At 47.7% G+C, this 16,283-nt stretch overlaps 1 protein-coding gene across 1 annotated transcript in view; it reads right to left on the bottom strand.

Annotated features, from left to right (window-relative positions):
* Positions 1-16,283, bottom strand: part of DDX31 (DEAD-box helicase 31) — a 73,439-nt gene that overhangs the window by 42,739 nt on the left and 14,417 nt on the right. The window contains exons 7-14 of the mRNA XM_082656032.1: positions 15,954-15,998; positions 14,576-14,617; positions 13,709-13,773; positions 12,034-12,153; positions 11,811-11,917; positions 10,095-10,327; positions 9,174-9,350; positions 5,387-5,446 (exon numbers count right to left, since the gene is read on the bottom strand). Of these exons, the coding sequence (XP_082512158.1) occupies positions 5,387-5,446; positions 9,174-9,350; positions 10,095-10,327; positions 11,811-11,917; positions 12,034-12,153; positions 13,709-13,773; positions 14,576-14,617; positions 15,954-15,998 (849 nt within the window). The remainder of the gene's footprint in view (positions 1-5,386; positions 5,447-9,173; positions 9,351-10,094; positions 10,328-11,810; positions 11,918-12,033; positions 12,154-13,708; positions 13,774-14,575; positions 14,618-15,953; positions 15,999-16,283) is intronic.

The following is a 16,283-nucleotide window of genomic DNA, read 5'->3' as shown; positions in this document are numbered from 1 at the left end:
ATTACTGCGGCGTGTGGAAAGCCATCAGCGGGGCACAGGCCCCCGTCGTCCGGGTGACAGATTGGGCTGCGTAATCAGAGGGGGAAGGAGACAGCGCAGAAGCTGTCAGAGGCGCGAGATCTTGGCTGGAGCCGCCAAAAAGCTGGCAGCATGAGTTAGCGTAACTGAGTCAATGGCCAACCATCTCCAAATGGTCTTGCCATTAACACGAATGAAATACGGGCAGAAAAGGTAAACTTCGCCTGAAAAGCATACCCCAGAGGAAACCGAGAAAGTCTCCATTTCTTCAGGGGTGCTGAAGGGACATTCTCGGGATGCTTACAGCCCCCCTCCTTTGTCTCCTGGCCGCCTGGCACAGCGAACTTTCCCAGGAGGAGAGGAAATTAAGAACCGCACAGACCTAACGGTGTGTTTCGAGCAAAAAAAAAAAGAGAGAGAGAGAGAAAAGGTGGAGAGCAGCACAGGTGCTTTAGGTATCTTCTGAAAAAGGAGGCATGTGCGGACAAGCACAAAGCACTCCAAGGGATACTCAGCCAGCAGATGCAGGTGGAGCCGGAAGCGCCTCTCCTTGCTGGGAAAAGGCCAAGGCACTGGGTACATACATCCAGGGACAACCAGGGAGGGCCACGCATCAGCCCTAAAACTAGAGGGAGCCTGGAAACACCACATTCCAGTCACTCGGTGGGGTTTCTCCTTCCCAGCCCCTCAACTCAACAGTGGTATCGAAAACACCTCTGGCTCAGGGTGAGTGCTTCACCATAAGCCGGAGGAGATACTCTGCTTCTTTGGGTTTCTGAACTCCACTGAGGAAAGTGGGCTTTGAACTTCCAAATGACTCCTTCCTGCTAATACTTGCTCCCTCCTTAACTTGGGTTCTTCTTAGATCCGGTTTTCTAGAGGACACAAACTTACATTTCAAATATGTAAGGACTTCTCTTTCCCACACTGGTCTCTCCTCCCTGACCATCTTCTCACCTCTGCCCAGACTCTGGACTCATCACGGTCACACGTGTACTGAGAACCCAGATTATACAGCCATGTACCAGGTCCCGCAAGATTGCATGAAGTTAATAAGATCCTTGCTTTTAAGATGTTTAAGATGAAAGGAAACACAGACACACACACACACACACACACACACACAGAGAGAGAGAGAGACACACCTTCAACTTTCTTCACAATAGAAAAGATATAAGGGAGGAAAATGGGGTCGAGGGAGGGATTTTCTAGAAGTAAAGGAAACAGCAGAACTGTGAGTCTTTGTGTGGTTACACCACAATTCCCAGCTTCTCACACAAGACAGTCAGTCTTCTGGCCTCATTAAAATGATCTCGGGATGATAAATCAAAATGGCAAAAGATACGGTACGAAGGGGGAAAGTCCCCACGCAACCATTCACAAGTGCTTCCCCTTTATCCAAAGAAGTGAGTCCGCCATCCGCCTTGTCCTGCTGTGGCCCTACTACTCATTAACACCCAGGATGCTCCCGGAGAGCTTTCAGAGCCCGGCAAGTAACAGGCTGCTGAAAAGGACGCAGTGACAACATCTCCCCAACCCAGGCCCCACCTATCACAGCCAAAGCATCTCAGACACCCCAAGTTTCCGCCTATAGCAAACGAACACGGCAGAAGGAGAAGGAAGACTGGGCAGGAAAGAAGAACTTCTCCCCACTGGGGACTCGGGGCTTGTACCCTGGCTTGGAAGTGGGGAGGCGTGAGCTGCCACCCAGCTCTTTTCCAGTCATTTCCTAAAGCAGAATAAAGAAGAGATGAGGCTGGCTGAGGCTCCGCATGCTGGACGTGGCCTGGGCGAGCACGAGAACACGCACCAAGGGGCTTACAGAAATCAGATCATGGCAAGTGAGAGCCTGCTTTCCACGTGGCACGCGGGCCTGGCAGGGGGCAGAGGTGCCAAGCCAATGGTGCTCCTCATCTAGCTGACATCACCTGCCTGCAGGCAGCAGCCAACAGGACGGGGAAAATCATCATGTGCTTTTGACCCCACTGAGAATCACATTTCAGAAAATGATCTCTTCTTCCGGAGAGCTACTAAAGAAAAACCCCAAAACAAAACAAAAAACTGAACTTCAAATACCTGGAGTTTTCTTTGAGACTTAGAGCTCACCCATGTCTGTAAAAAACAGGGCAGCATTTGCACACTAGGAGACTCAATAATTTCCCACCGGGGACAAGTCCAGCATCTTAAGGGTCAAAGATAAAGCATTTTGTTCTGGTCCTAATTCCAACACACAGGTTCCTACTGCCTTCTGTTTTTGGTTTTTTTTTTTGCGGTACGCGGGCCTCTCACTGTTGTGGCCCCTCCCGTTGCGGAGCACAGGCTCCGGACGCACAGGTTCAGCGACCATGGCACACGGGCCCAGCCGCTCCGCGGCACGTGGGATCTTCCCGGACCGGGGCACGAACCCGCGTCCCCTGCATCGGCAGGTGGACTCCCAACCACTGCGCCACCAGGGAAGCCCTATTATTATTATTTTTTTAAATTTATTTTGGCTGCATCAGGTCTAAGTTGCAGCACACGGGCTCTTCGTTGTGGTGGGTAGGCTTCTCTCTAGTTGTGGCGTGAGGATCTTCTCTTCTCTAGTTGTGCTGCGCGGGCTCCAGGGCACGTGGGCTCTGCAGTTTGCAGCACGCGGGCTGTTGTCCAGGCGCACGAGCTCAGTAGTTGCGGCGCACGGGCTTAGCTTCCCCGCGGCGTGTGGGATCTTAGTTCCCTGACCAGAGATCGAACCCACGTCCCCTGCATTGTAAGGCGGATTCTTTACTACCGGACCACCAGGGAATTCCTATTTTATTTATTTTTTATTTTTTTATTTCTTATGGAAGTATAGTTGATTTACAATGTTGTGTTAGTTTCTGGTGTACAGCAAAGTGATTCAGTTTATATATGTATATATATATACATGTGTATCTATACATACACACATTTTTTTAAAAATTTACTTATTTATTTTTGGCTGTGTTGGGTCTTTGTTGCTGCTTGCGGGCTTTCTCTAGTTGCGGCGAACGGGGGCTACTCTTTGTTGCGGTGCGCGGGCTTCTCATTGCGGTGGCTTCTCTTGTTGCGGAGCATGGGCTCTAGGCATGCGGGCTTCAGTAGTTGTGGCTCGCGAGCTCTACAGTGCAGGCTCAGTAGTTGTGGTGCACGGGCTTAGTTGCTCCACAGCATGTGGGATCTTCCTGGACAAGGGCTCGAACCCATGTCCCCTGCATTGGCAGGCAGACTCTTTTTTTTTTTCTTTTTTTTTGGCAGGCAGATTCTTAACCACTGCGCCACCAGGGAAGCCCCATATTCTTTTTCATATTCTTTTCCATTTTGGTTTATTATAGGAACCTGAATATAGTTCCTTGTGCTATACAGTAGGACCTTGTTGTTTACCTATTTTATATACAGTAGTTTGTATCTGCCAATCCCAAACTCCTAATTTATCCCTCCCCCATTCCCTTTCCCCTTTGGTCACCGTAAGTTTGTTTTACGTGTGTGAGTCTGTTTCTGTTTTGTAAACAAGCTCACTGTATCACGTTTTAGGTTCCACATATAGGTGATGTCCTGTATTTGTCTTTCTCTGTGTGGCTCACTTCACTCAGTACGATCATTTCTAGGCCCATCCGTGTCACTGCAAAGGGCATTACTTCGTTCTCTGTTGTGGCTGAGCAGTATCCCCAACGAGCGAGCATAGTAATCTCAGCCTCAGTCTTTAGAAAAAGGCACGTATCAGTGATTCTCAGCATGGAGGTTCTTGAGCCCCAGCTGCCCACCCACTTAACCCACAAACACCGGGCGCCTGCCGCTCTGTGCCGGACGCTGGGATGGGAAACACAGTCCCTGTCCTCGCGAGCTTGCGGTCTGGCGGGAAGACACCTAGACCAGTTGTGAGGAGCATCATAAAGAAATGCAGGGCCCACTGGGAGTGCCTCGTGGGGAAGAACTGGGGCTTCTGTTTCCTGAAAAACTGCCACTGAAGCTGCGGCCCACGAAGGAGTTAGTTTAAGTCAGCGTGGTGTGTCCCAGGCCGAGGGAGCTCATGTACCAGGGCCCCAAGGCCAGAAAAAGTAAGAATGACACATTCAATTGAAAGAGGCCCCTTTTTGGCTGAAGGACAGGCAGCAAGAGGGAAAGTGGAGACAGAGGAAACAGGAAGGGGTCAGGCCCCAGAAGTGTCAACAGACAGAGGATTTTTGACGAAGTCCTTTATCAAGCAGATTACTTGGACTCGTCTTCGCGTTAGACCAGGCAGGTGAAGACAGTTTTAGAGCAAACACAAGCGTCTGGCTTGATGGGCTTCGTAAAGAGAAGGGCTACTTGGTCAGACTCAGATCTCCTTCTGAGGCAAGCATTCCAGGAGCAACTGCTCTCAGATCTGAAGGGCCAGAGCCGGCGGAACCACTGTTTGCCACACACACGTGAGAATCCGCAGGTCACCGGGCAGGCCGTCTTGTAGATGATCGTGCATATATACACACACGAGAAACAAAGCTGCACTCGCTCACAAACTCTCAATTTAGAGAGAAAACGATCTCCGTCACCTTTAAAACTAAATACAGAACAGGAGTTCCTTAAAAAGTAATTGTATTAAACGAGGCCTAGACAGGCATTCAAGTAGCTGAACGTCGTTGCTTCTGCCCTTGTTCACAGGATTATTACTAACTTGATGGTGCAATTTCATTACTGTATATATAGGGATTTCTCAAATAACCAGTTGGGGATTAAGTTACATCTTCCAAGATGGCACAAACAGGGAAGGCATTTTAATCTTGGGAGCCAGCAGCAACTTTGGTGAAGTGAGTCCCCAGAGAAGCAGGGACGTTGAAGGTGTGAGTTTTCAATCTCAAAAGATCACAAGAGACGTGCACGACAAAGGTCACCGCGGTGCTGGAGGAGGTGGCTACCCACGACTGCAAAGACTGAGGCCGAGTGAGCGGCCCTGAAAACTGCAGGGCAGATGACAGCTCTGGGCACCAGCACATAGACTCTGTCCAAGCGCATCTACTTTCCTTTAAGAGAAGGTGAGCAGAGGCAAGCGGAGTGATTTTGTTGTGAAAAGACTTTCTCAGCTCTAATTACTCCCGATAGCTGTAATTTACAAGTTCTTGGTGGAGAGAAATCGCCAAGATTCACACGTTTTCAGACAAACAGCTGCCACTATTAGTGAGCAAATCGCCAAGTCTTCCGCGCGGTGGCAGCCCGCTATCTGCGGCAATAAGGTGGCAAACCAGGAGTGCAAAGAGACCAGCCACACCAAGAGGCCCCCGGAATTCCTGTTCCCTGTGGGGCCGGTGACCCCAAGGCAAATCGTCAGGAGATGAAAGCCTGCCACCACCATCACAACAATTGTCAACCTTCCCACGGAGCGCAGAATGGTACATACCGTGCAGAGCAGAACCCCTGTTTTGGAATGTGAGAATTCCTGAAACACTGCTGTTCTTTCCTGCAAAAACAAGGAAAAATAGGGCCTTTGTAACTCTGAGATCGAGTCCAGCAAGGTAGGCTTAGATTCTCATAACCCTCCCAACTTTCTACTGCTATAACTGTTTTTAGGCACAGAGAGAAAGGTTTTGCCAAGGAAGAGGAAGAAGTGGATTCTTCACATCTTCCAACAAGACCCTATACCTACACGACCAGGCTTCTTGGACTGCGGCAGAGTAACAAGCTTTGAGGGCAGCACGTTTCATTAAGACAATGCGGGGGTCGGGGGGGGGGAGGCGGCCACGCCCTCCAGAAACGGCCAACACCCAGAGCAAGGAGGGCCAAAGGCCACACGTTCCTGCACTCAGGGTCCCCAACTCAGAATTTACTCTAACACCTTTTCTACAGGTGGTCTAGAGGCTGAACAACAACCAACCTTTCCTATGGGGCAATTTTCTTAAAAACTGATTTTTAAAAAGATTTTCAAATTATGAAAGCCATATATTTTAACTGTAGAAAAGTAATACTTCAAGTCAAAGGAAGGAAATTAAATCATCCTACCACTCGAAACAAACCACCACCGCTGGCAACACCTTGAAGCTTCCTGAGCCCCTTTCTAGGCGAAACATAACCAAACATGTGGCTTAAAAACTGGCATCATGGTTCTTACACTCCTAACATGCGCTTATCATATATCAACTGAATGTGGACATCTTTTCACGCCAATAAACAGCCCCAAACCGCCTCGTCTCCCGTGACTACACCGTATTCAGCTGAATGGGAGCCCCGCCTCCACGTGACCAGCGCCCCACTCCTGACACAGCTGAGGTTGTCTGCACTGCTTACCATCACAGACAACGCTGCGATAAACAGGTCTGTAGGTAAGTCACTGTGCTCATGCTTAACTATTCCCTTGGGGAAAACCCCTAAAGGCAGACTTGCTGGACCAAAAGGCCTTGGGCATAAACTTGCAGGGGCCACACTGGGGGTGTGTTTAAGTCACAGTGTTGCCAGCAGTTAAGACTTGGCCATGTCCATCTGTCAGCAACAATAACAAAAAGGAAATATACCCAAATCCCTGAAGATCTGGAAAAAAGAAGGAAGTGAAGTCTCTCTTTCCGCTCTGACACCAAGGTGTACCTCATTCTGGTCTTTCGCGGGTACACATTCCATCACGTGACTGGACCCCAGGCTGCACCTCACTGAGCACAGTGGACATGACAACCGGCACGTAGGGCGTGTACCAGGTACCAGACGCTGGCCTGCACTTTACACGTCCGATCCTCAAAGCAACCCAGTGAGCAGGTACTGTCACCACCCTCACTTTCAGAGGAAGAAACCGAGGCACAGAGAGGTTAAGTAACTTGCCCAAGGCACGTGCATACACTGTTAATACAGGACTGAACTGAGATCTGAACCCAGGGAATTTATGGCTGCACTATACGGTCAAAATCAGAAAAAAATCAGGAAAGTTCATAAAAGCCTGTGAAACTAACCTTAAAAGTCCAGACACACTGTACTCAGATCTGGGGTAAGGAGCACAACTACCAGAGTCCTGAGGATCCATCACAGCTATCACGCAGCAACTTCTTCAAACAGCAGCTCCTCTCTGATGCTCTTATACTCGGTTAGGGTCACGTCGGTCACTTCGGGAGACCACACTAAGGTCAGGTGGGGCAGGGGGCAGGGTAACAAGCCAGGAAGACGTGATGGGGACGGTTTTAGCTTAGTCCCCTGGGACAAGACACTGCACCAACATTTAGAAAACGAAATACAGAGATCCTCCCTGCCACCTTCTACCCATCTCATAGGGAGGGTGTGAAGGCTAAACACTTAATAAACAAGACAAGTAAACTACTAACAATTATTAAACGATGAAAAAACTACACTTTTCCTGAAAGAGAAATAAGAGCAATAATGGCACCTGACGTTTACCCAGAGCTCACTCTGCCCCAGGCCACGTACTAAGTACTTGATCTGCATTAGCTCAGTGAGTCATCACAACAACTCCAAGAAGTACGTACTACTGTTCTCTCCACCTCAGAGGCATGGACACTGAGGCACAGAGAGGTTAGATGCTTTCCTGAGGTCACACAGCCAGTGAATGGCAGAGTCAGCACCAGAGCACAAGCAGTCTGCCCCCAGAGCACACGGCTGTAAACACCCTACCCAGATACCACCCTGTTACAATGAGAGACGCACGGTCTGAAATAACCTAACTGCAGAATCTTCTGTTGACACATTCAAACCCCTAGATCCTTCTGAGTCCACATCCAGTTCCTTCATCATCCTCACACCCACCCCGCATGATGGCTCTGCAGAAAACAGACCTAGAATATTGATAAAATCAGTTAAAAAAAACAAACAAACAAACCCATAAATGGCATTACATTATGAAATCAACAAACTTGATTGAATTGGGGATCCTGAAGGTAAAAATTAAGAGTTTACAGAACTAAAGCTGGAATATTCAGGAAATTCTGTATAGTCTTGTGTTAAATAAGAAGCTGTGGGCTTCCCTGGTGGCGCAGTGGTTAAAAATCCACCTCCCAATGCAGGGGACACAGGTTCGAGACCTGGTCCGGGAAGATCCCACATGCTGCAGAGCAACTAAGCCCGTGCACCACAACTACTGAGCCTGCGCTCTAGAGCCCGCGAGCCACAACTGCTGAAGCCCGCGCGCCTTAGAGCCCGTGCTCCGCAACAAGAGATGCCACCGCAATGAGAAGCCCGCGCACCGCAAGGAAGAGTAGCCCCCGCTCGCTGCAACTAGAGAAAGCCCACGCGCAGCAACGAAGACCCAACGCAGCCAGAAATAAATAAATAAAATAAATTTATATAAAAAAAAGCTGTGTCCTTGAGTAACCTTGAGCAACTTCACTTTTCTAAACCCCCGTTTCCTTAATTATTAAAACAAAAAAAAGCAAAAACGAAAAGAGGGGCTGGACTTGATGACCTTTAATGTCTCCTTTAGCTCTAAAAATGTCCTGATTTTTAAAGGTGGTTCTAGTCAAACCTTATTCCAATTTCTGGCTTTCTTTCAAGCTTTCTAATTTTCTAAGCTGCCTGGTAACCTCTGCTCTAGGACAAGATGCCTCCCGTTTCCAAGCCCTGCTTGTCCTTCCTGCCACAATTCCAGAGAGTTCATCTCATTCTACACCCCGCTCGACTCCCTACATGGACGGCCTGCCTACCAGTAGTGGAATGAGAGTGAACGTAGCTAAGTACCTAAGATGAGGAAAGTGTTCCACTCTTCTTCCTGATCAAAAATATTCGCCAGCGCTGAGCCCCTGCAGCCCCTCTGGAAGCCAGCGCCTCTCCCAACCCAAGCGTTCCGAGTGAAAGCGCTGCATCTTGTTGACAATGACAGCAGTCACGCTCAGCAGTACCATATGGGAGCCACAATTTAGCTCCATTAATGCTCTTAATTTGAAGACATCAAGCCCTAATTACACACTGGGTACTAAAAAGGCAAAACCCTTCCCTCGTGCCAGCTACTTAGTGGTACTCTGTTGCCTTAACAGCTGGTTGGGGTACAGTCACGCCAAGTTGGGCCCGCGAGCTCTCTCGGGTGGAAGAGACCAGCTCCCGGAGCAAAGCGAACGGGAACAATAGGCTCCCCCTCGCCCCAGCGACACAGCTGCGTCACCCGCTTTGGCCTCTGGTGGGTCGCCCACTTTAGCCACGTTTTTCCCTGGCCCAGCGGGGTCCCTAGGGAAGCCAGGGCCAACCCGGGAGGACAGGCTCACCTCCTGCTCCAGGTCGCCGTGCAGCCGCAGGAATTTTAACCGCGTGGAGGCACATGGCAACGCACCTGGGGCCAGGGCCCCTGAGCCGCTCAGCAGGGTCTGGAGGAAGAGGTTGTAGTGGAAGTCCACCAGCTCGCAACTCGAGAAAAAGATGATCAACTTCTGGTCTCTCTCAAACTACATCGATACAAAGAGGGAAAAACCACCACGTGTTTTTAAGATCAGGTGACACTTGAAATGAATCTCTTTCTAAAACACACGGGCAGGCTAGCCCCGATCTGGAAACAGAGGCGACAGATGGCTTTGAATTATTTTTAAAAATCACACAGATCCTCCACACTACAAAGAATGTAGGACAGGAAAATGACATAGCTGCAACCTCGAACAGGCCTCTTGCATCTGAGAAAAACAATTATGCTTCAGAGCGAAGCTGCCCTTAGCTGTGTCCCTCTCCCTCACTCGGTCCCGCCATGCACGGCCCTCCCTGGCGGGGACTCTGCACACACAGTCTGGAAGCTGCACCCTCAAGCCCTTCCACCTACTATCCCCCCACATACCAGAGAAAGTTATCACGCGAATCTAGTAAATATACAAACACAATGATTCTTTCAAAAACACGAGCACAGGCTACTGTACTGCCTCACATCCATCGTGTGTGTACCACCTGCGACATTGCCGGTATCAGTCCCAGGAAAGGTATTTGAGGCAGATCTTAAGTTGAACATAATGGCCATCAGTGACCTCGGACTCTTCACCGCAATCCTAGAACCACTGACTGAGAAGATCTCTGCTAAGGTCTGCGCTTGCGCCACAGCTCAGTTTGGAAACTTCTGTGTGTGTCTCAGCTCACTGCCTCAGTGCCCGACAGGAACAAAACTGTGGTCTTTCCCCGATCAGGCTGGACCCAGTCCCCAGACCTACCTTGCATTTCTGCAGGATGAAGCCCGCTAGGGAGACAAGCCTCAGTTTGCTGGGAACCACTGTCACGTACTGCTCGAGACTCGCTGGTACGGCAAAGCTGTCCAGCTCATCGCTAGCTTGTGGAGACGCTTCAGGAATGGCTTTGCTCTTTGGGTTCGACTGGTCATGGCTTTCATCCAGGACAGAAATACTGACTGGGTCATGTAAACTGATATCAGCTAGCCACGTTACACCTTGGAGAAAACGTGAAAAGGACAAAACAACTGACAGGCACACGCTGTAGAACTGGTCACACCCGCACAGCCCCCACACCACACATCCAGGCCTATTGAGAAGCTCCTGATGGGTGTGTCCCCAAATGCCAGCACTGATCGGCCCCACTGTCAGTCCAGCGGGGACCCACCTATTTCTTCCCAGGGCCCAAAAGCCCATCCACACCACCGGAGTTTCTAAACTCTGACCCGTGGAAGACCACTGAAACAGATGTCTGCCCACCACCCCCCAGAAAGGGTTCTGTGGTCAAGTAAGTTATGAAAACCCTGATAAAAAGCTTTCCCGGGATTCTTTCCCAGGGTTTCCCAGGTTTACAGGCCTTCTCAGGACCTTTATTGTATAAATGTGCACATGAATCTCCAAGAGGGGGAGGTAACGAGTGGCATTTCCCCAACTTTTTGAGCGCAGAATCCCCTTTCCATGGATTATCTCTTTCTTTTTTTAATATTTATTTATTTATTTTATTTTTGGCCACGGCGGGTCTTAGCTGCAGCACGCGGGCTCTCTAGTTGTGGCGCTTGGGCTCCAGAGCATGTGGGCTCTGTAGTTTGCGGGCACGCACAGGCTCTCTAGTTGAGGCACCTGGGCTCAGTAGTTGAGGCATGCGGGCTTAGCTTCCCCGCAGCATGTGGGATCTCGGTTCCCCGACCAGGGATCAAACCCGCGTCCCCTGCATTGCAAGGAGGATTCTTAACCACTGGACCACCAGGGAAGTCCCATGGATTCTCTCTTAAAGTCACTGTTAGTTAGGATACACCCTGAGAACTGCTGGTGAGCCACGTGGATGGCATCTGGTATGTGTGCACCAGAGCAGGCTAGTAAACCGAGTAAAGTGAGAGCTGAATTGTCGCTCAGGCAGGGATTCACGTGCAGGGGCTCCTGGTGGAGAGTGATACAACTTTTCCAAGCCTAGGTGTTCCCAGCAACAAAAGAGAGCTAAGAAATTCCATCTTAACGATGATGGAAAGACAGAAATGAGCTTACAGAATATATTTTTAGGATAGATTTCTCTTTAGGAGAAAGGCAGGGTGATTATACCAAAAAATGAGCTGGGATAGGTTACCACCTTCAGGACAAGAGCCCTGCTCTCAGCGGGTAGCAATCGCCATCACAACCTCACGAGACCACCAGGTGGGTGGCAGGCAGCGTCCTCCCCTCCCTCCACACCCTGACGGGAGCACAGCAGCCTCCCCTTCCTGTGAGGGCTCTGGGCCTGGGACCTGCCCCTTCTCCCTTTCCCCACGTGCTGGGGACCAGGGAATCAGGATGATGGGAGAGGGAGGCCAGGAGCACAGGACACACGGTTTGAAGAGCAGTCCTCTCGGACACCTTCCTCCTCGCCCGCTCCCCACCGAGGCTAAGAATCACTGCTGGGAAACAACGCAGCTCGCATCTAGGCCCGTCCTCTCCATTGAGAAGAAACAGCACTTCTTCTCAACTCACCTTCCGTGAGTGTTGCCGACAGCAAGACGTTCTGTCGTTCCTGGCACTCGGCATTTAAAGCGTTGAGTATCACTGTGATGTCCTTTTCAAAACCCAAATCCAGGATTCTGTGGTTTCAAGGGAGGAGTTTTAATCTACGTGAATAAAGGGAACACTAAGGGGCTCCAGAAGTTTCGGCAAAGACCACGGAAACAGCCCTTTCCTGCTTCCTGGAAGGGCTCACCTGTCTGCTTCATCCAAAATCAGCCACTGGATCTGACGGAAGTGAATGTTCTTGGTGGATTTAATATGATCCACGAGGCGCCCGGGAGTTGCGATGAGGATATTTATTCCTTTCCGGAGTCTGTTTGAAATTATATATCATAAAAGAAAGTCAGTCAGATGGAGCCACAGCAACAGAAAACCCAGGGGAAAGGCTGCGGAGGATACGATTCACGGGCAGCGCCAACACGCCACAGCCTGAAATCACGACAAACGTAAAGACAAGTGGATACAAAGATATATTAAGTTCTAATTTTTCTCTGAAGTTTCTCTGTCTTACAAAACGTAACTGTTAAGATCTGAAATCCTATTAAAATTGTCTCAGAGGAATCTTTACTATATAACCCAATGCCCTTTATCTGATCCATAGATGCTTCCTAGAATATTCCAGATAGATGGTCACCTAATCTGTTCTTGAAGGCATCTGTGCCGGGGAACCTCCCACCTGAATGCATTATCCCATGCCAACGTGCTTTAATGGTCAGAATGCTTTTTTCTTATATTGGATCCTTGTTGTAACTTCCATGCGACAGGCCTAGCCTTGCCCCATGGACCAGGTAGAATAAATCTAACTTCTTACTCCACAACCATCCTTCATCCCATTAGTCCGTAGTAATAAAAGCCTACAACTTTTACCTGAGTACATTTTCCAGCTGCCCTTGTAATTAAGTGGGCACGTGCTTATGTTATGGCAATAAGATAAATGGATAAAGGGAGCATGCAAATCCCACCAGTACCTTTAAAAAGAGGAGGTGTGATTATCTTTGTTCCTACTGGCAGGAAATCAGATATAATGGCTGGAGCTCCAACAACTATCTAACACTATGAGGAAAGCCTGAAAATGGAAGCTTCACTTAGTGGCACAAAAAGCCAGAATGAGCCGGGGTCCCCACGCTAGCGCGTGCACCATGCCAGCCCCGACGGCTACCGTCACGCTTCTTAAATGTGAAAGAAAAAGAAAAAACTTCCATATTGTTTGCACCACTGCTGTTGTTAGTTACAGCGGAATCTTACCCTAACCAATGCCCGAAGGTTTCAAGTCGAATATCTGCTCCTCAGTTACAGACTACACACATAGTTGAGCATAACTACTAAGCATTAAGCTATCATAAAATAAAAACGTTTTTAAAAGAATGCACAAAATTTGGAATTTACTTCTTGCAACAATTTTCTACTGACACCCATTACCAATTCTAACACAGAATTAGGAATCAATGCATTTGGGTGTAGGAAGCAAGTTGCAAAGCATTATGTAGGTTTATAACCTTGTTTCTGTAAAATCAAACAACAAAAATCCCAAACTCCCAATATCCACAAAAGGGAGTCAAGGGGGACGTATCCTTAACAAGGGGGGACCGTGGGTATCAGGGGCCGGGGCGGGGTTGAGATTTGGGAAGGTAACGAGCTGTTACTGACCACATCAAAAGGGAGCCCCTGGTAGTTTCACCAAATATTTTTACAAATAGCACCGTTTAGAGGGACCGCTCCCTGGGGACTCAATCTGTCCCCACACACTGGGACTAGGAACCCTCATCTGAGACAGGGCTCTCCCCAGGCTGAGAAGGGCCAGAGTCTTACTGAAGAGGAAGACAGAATAGACTTTAAAAGGAATTAACAATAAACAAACCTCGTCCTACCTGGCTTTTTCTGATTTTCTCTTCTCTCCTCCCATTAACACTCCGGGCACAATCCAGGTAAATGGCTACAGAAAGACATCAGACCAAAATCAATGCAAAGCCCCATGTACTGCAGAGGCTGATTCCAAATTCCCTTTCCTGAAGGAAGTCGTGAGGGAGGACTCGGCTTTTCATTGCAGGAGGTATTGCTGTGCAGACGCAATTCCTAGGCCTTGCCAGGCCCATGGATATTAGCGATAACCTAAATCATACCTATGCGACTAGCTTCCGACACTGTGAGAGAGAAATGTGGGCTTTTTAAGTCATTCAAGTAGCCTCTCTGCCTTTCCCTGTACAGCCCGAATTGAAAACACAATTCAGTAAGTCTATTGCCTTTTTTTTTTCCTTTTTGGTTAAGATCAAACCCAAGTACAACACTTCCTTACTCCCACTCGTGATAAAAGAAAGGAGAGATCAATTCTCAATCTAATTCGGTGGGCTGGCAGCCTTTGGCTTGGAAGCTTTCTCTCTCTTCTTTCTTAAACAAACCCTACTTGCAGCTTGTTAAGTTGCTTTCACTGGATCACCTTAAGGTTGTACCTGTGAGTCTCTGTAGGTGGCTTGCTAGTGACTATGATGAACAGATTACAGGACCCGAAGTACCAGTGAACACTAATAATCTCACTAAGCTAGAAATTGGTGATTCGTAAGGTTCAGATCAATAAAAACCTACAAACTGTATCTGGGGGTGAGCAGAGACATCCAGGGAATACAAGGAAAACTGCAGTAATTCCTAGCTCTTTGAAAATAAAGAAAAGACCAGTATCTTTCTCTTTCCTCAAAAAGTCAGGAAAAAAAAGGCAAAACTGAACTCATGGCTTGCCTTACCTTAAGCAGTTTCTGGACGGTATCAAAGCTTTGTAGGGCCAGCTGTAAATGTTAAAAAGTTAGAGTTAATGAGCGAGGTCCCTTCTTACCTTTTTACTTATTTTTAAAAACTTAGTGTAAAGTGATAAGGATCCAACCCTGGACCTCAAGTTAGGATTTAAAAAAAAAAAGCCCTATACACAGACTCTACTTGGGAAATACACCTTGTTCTTAGACTGATTCTGAAAACTGTCAGTCTGGAGAACGTGGCTAGAGACATCACATCTATTTCTTGGACACACACAAACATAGTGTTCTGTGCTCCCTCTGCTGGCTCAAATTCCCAGAGTACCACACAGAAAAGCACAGTCTATGGTACACAAAGATGGAAGAAAATGAAACAGAGTCAACCTGTTTGGAAAGAGAGAGAATGTAGTATGTGTGAAGGGGTAAACCATACAGTGACACGACAGGCTAGCCTTGGGAACGTTACTTTACAGGTGACGTGACTATATCCTAAGGCTGTGCTGGGGCAGAGCAGTAGCTAAAGACAGAGATGGTCATTTCCCAAGTTTATTAAAGGGGGAAAAAAAGAAAAAAACCAACAAGCCCAGTGGAAACCAGAGAAAGAGAAAATTAATGTACTGAATAGTTTATAACCATTAACAACCATCAACAGCGCCTCTACATAATCCCATTATCCAAGGATATATATATACAGTTTCCACACGTTCTGTATTCAGGAAGCATCCCAGAGAAGGAGCGAGTTTGCTGCTGTGAAAATTTAAATAGCTCTGTGCCTGCTCCTTCAATGGATGGAGCTGAGACAGGATGCTGCAGGCTGTACAGAAACCTCCATTGTCATGATCGATTCTCTGCAAGGAAGTGATTAGCATTTGATATAGGAAACAGATACCCTAACCTGAAATTGCCTCTGAAGGCAAATAAAATAAATCGGATAGAAGAGATTTCCACCAAGAAAGAAGAAAAACATCAAGAAGCTTAGCTTTCAGAAACAGGTAAAATTTTTGGTACAGTAGCTTCTTAAAAAACTAAAAGTTCATTTGTAGGGTCAACTGCTTTTATTTTTTAATTAAGTTATAAAAGAAAAAAACAATGTACAAAAATGTGATTATTTTAATTCCTTTTATAAGGACAGAAATTTATAGCGTCATTAGTTTTTAGGTAACAGAGAAACACTTTTCCAAAACCAAAAAAACTTCTGGTTTTCCAAGGGTACTTCAATTTTTCTTCTTGTCAGGAACCAGAAGGATGGTTCCTGGGCAAAGGAAAGGGTGTCGTGATTTGTGCAGCAGGGAGAAAAACGGGAAAACCACTTTTAAATTCAACGATATCACTGAAAGTACTTGCTTAGCACTCCGAAAGTGGGACTGCTTACCTCTCTTGTTGGCACTAATATCAGAGCATAGGGGCCGTCACCACGCTGTTGACACAGAAGGAAAGAAATGCCATTAGTTGAATGAACGCAGGTCACAGAGGTCCAGAAGGGGAGATTAAGAGTGGCCACTTGTAAACATCAGGAGCAGTTCATTAAAGAGATAAGCCTGCCCACTACCCTCATGATTACACGACATTAATCTGTAAGTTCTGGCCCACGCAATCAGAAAAGACAAAGAAATATATATGAATCTGGAAAGTAGGAAGTAAAGTTGCCATTATTAGCAGATGATATTTTATCCTAAAAAAAAAAAAAAAACAAAAACCAAAG

This window comes from Grampus griseus (assembly GCF_964374135.1).
Source record: "Grampus griseus genome assembly, chromosome: 6".
Classification (NCBI taxonomy): Eukaryota; Metazoa; Chordata; class Mammalia; order Artiodactyla; family Delphinidae; genus Grampus; species Grampus griseus.
Note: the sequence above shows the minus strand (reverse complement) of the source record. Positions and strands in the feature narration are given on the sequence as shown.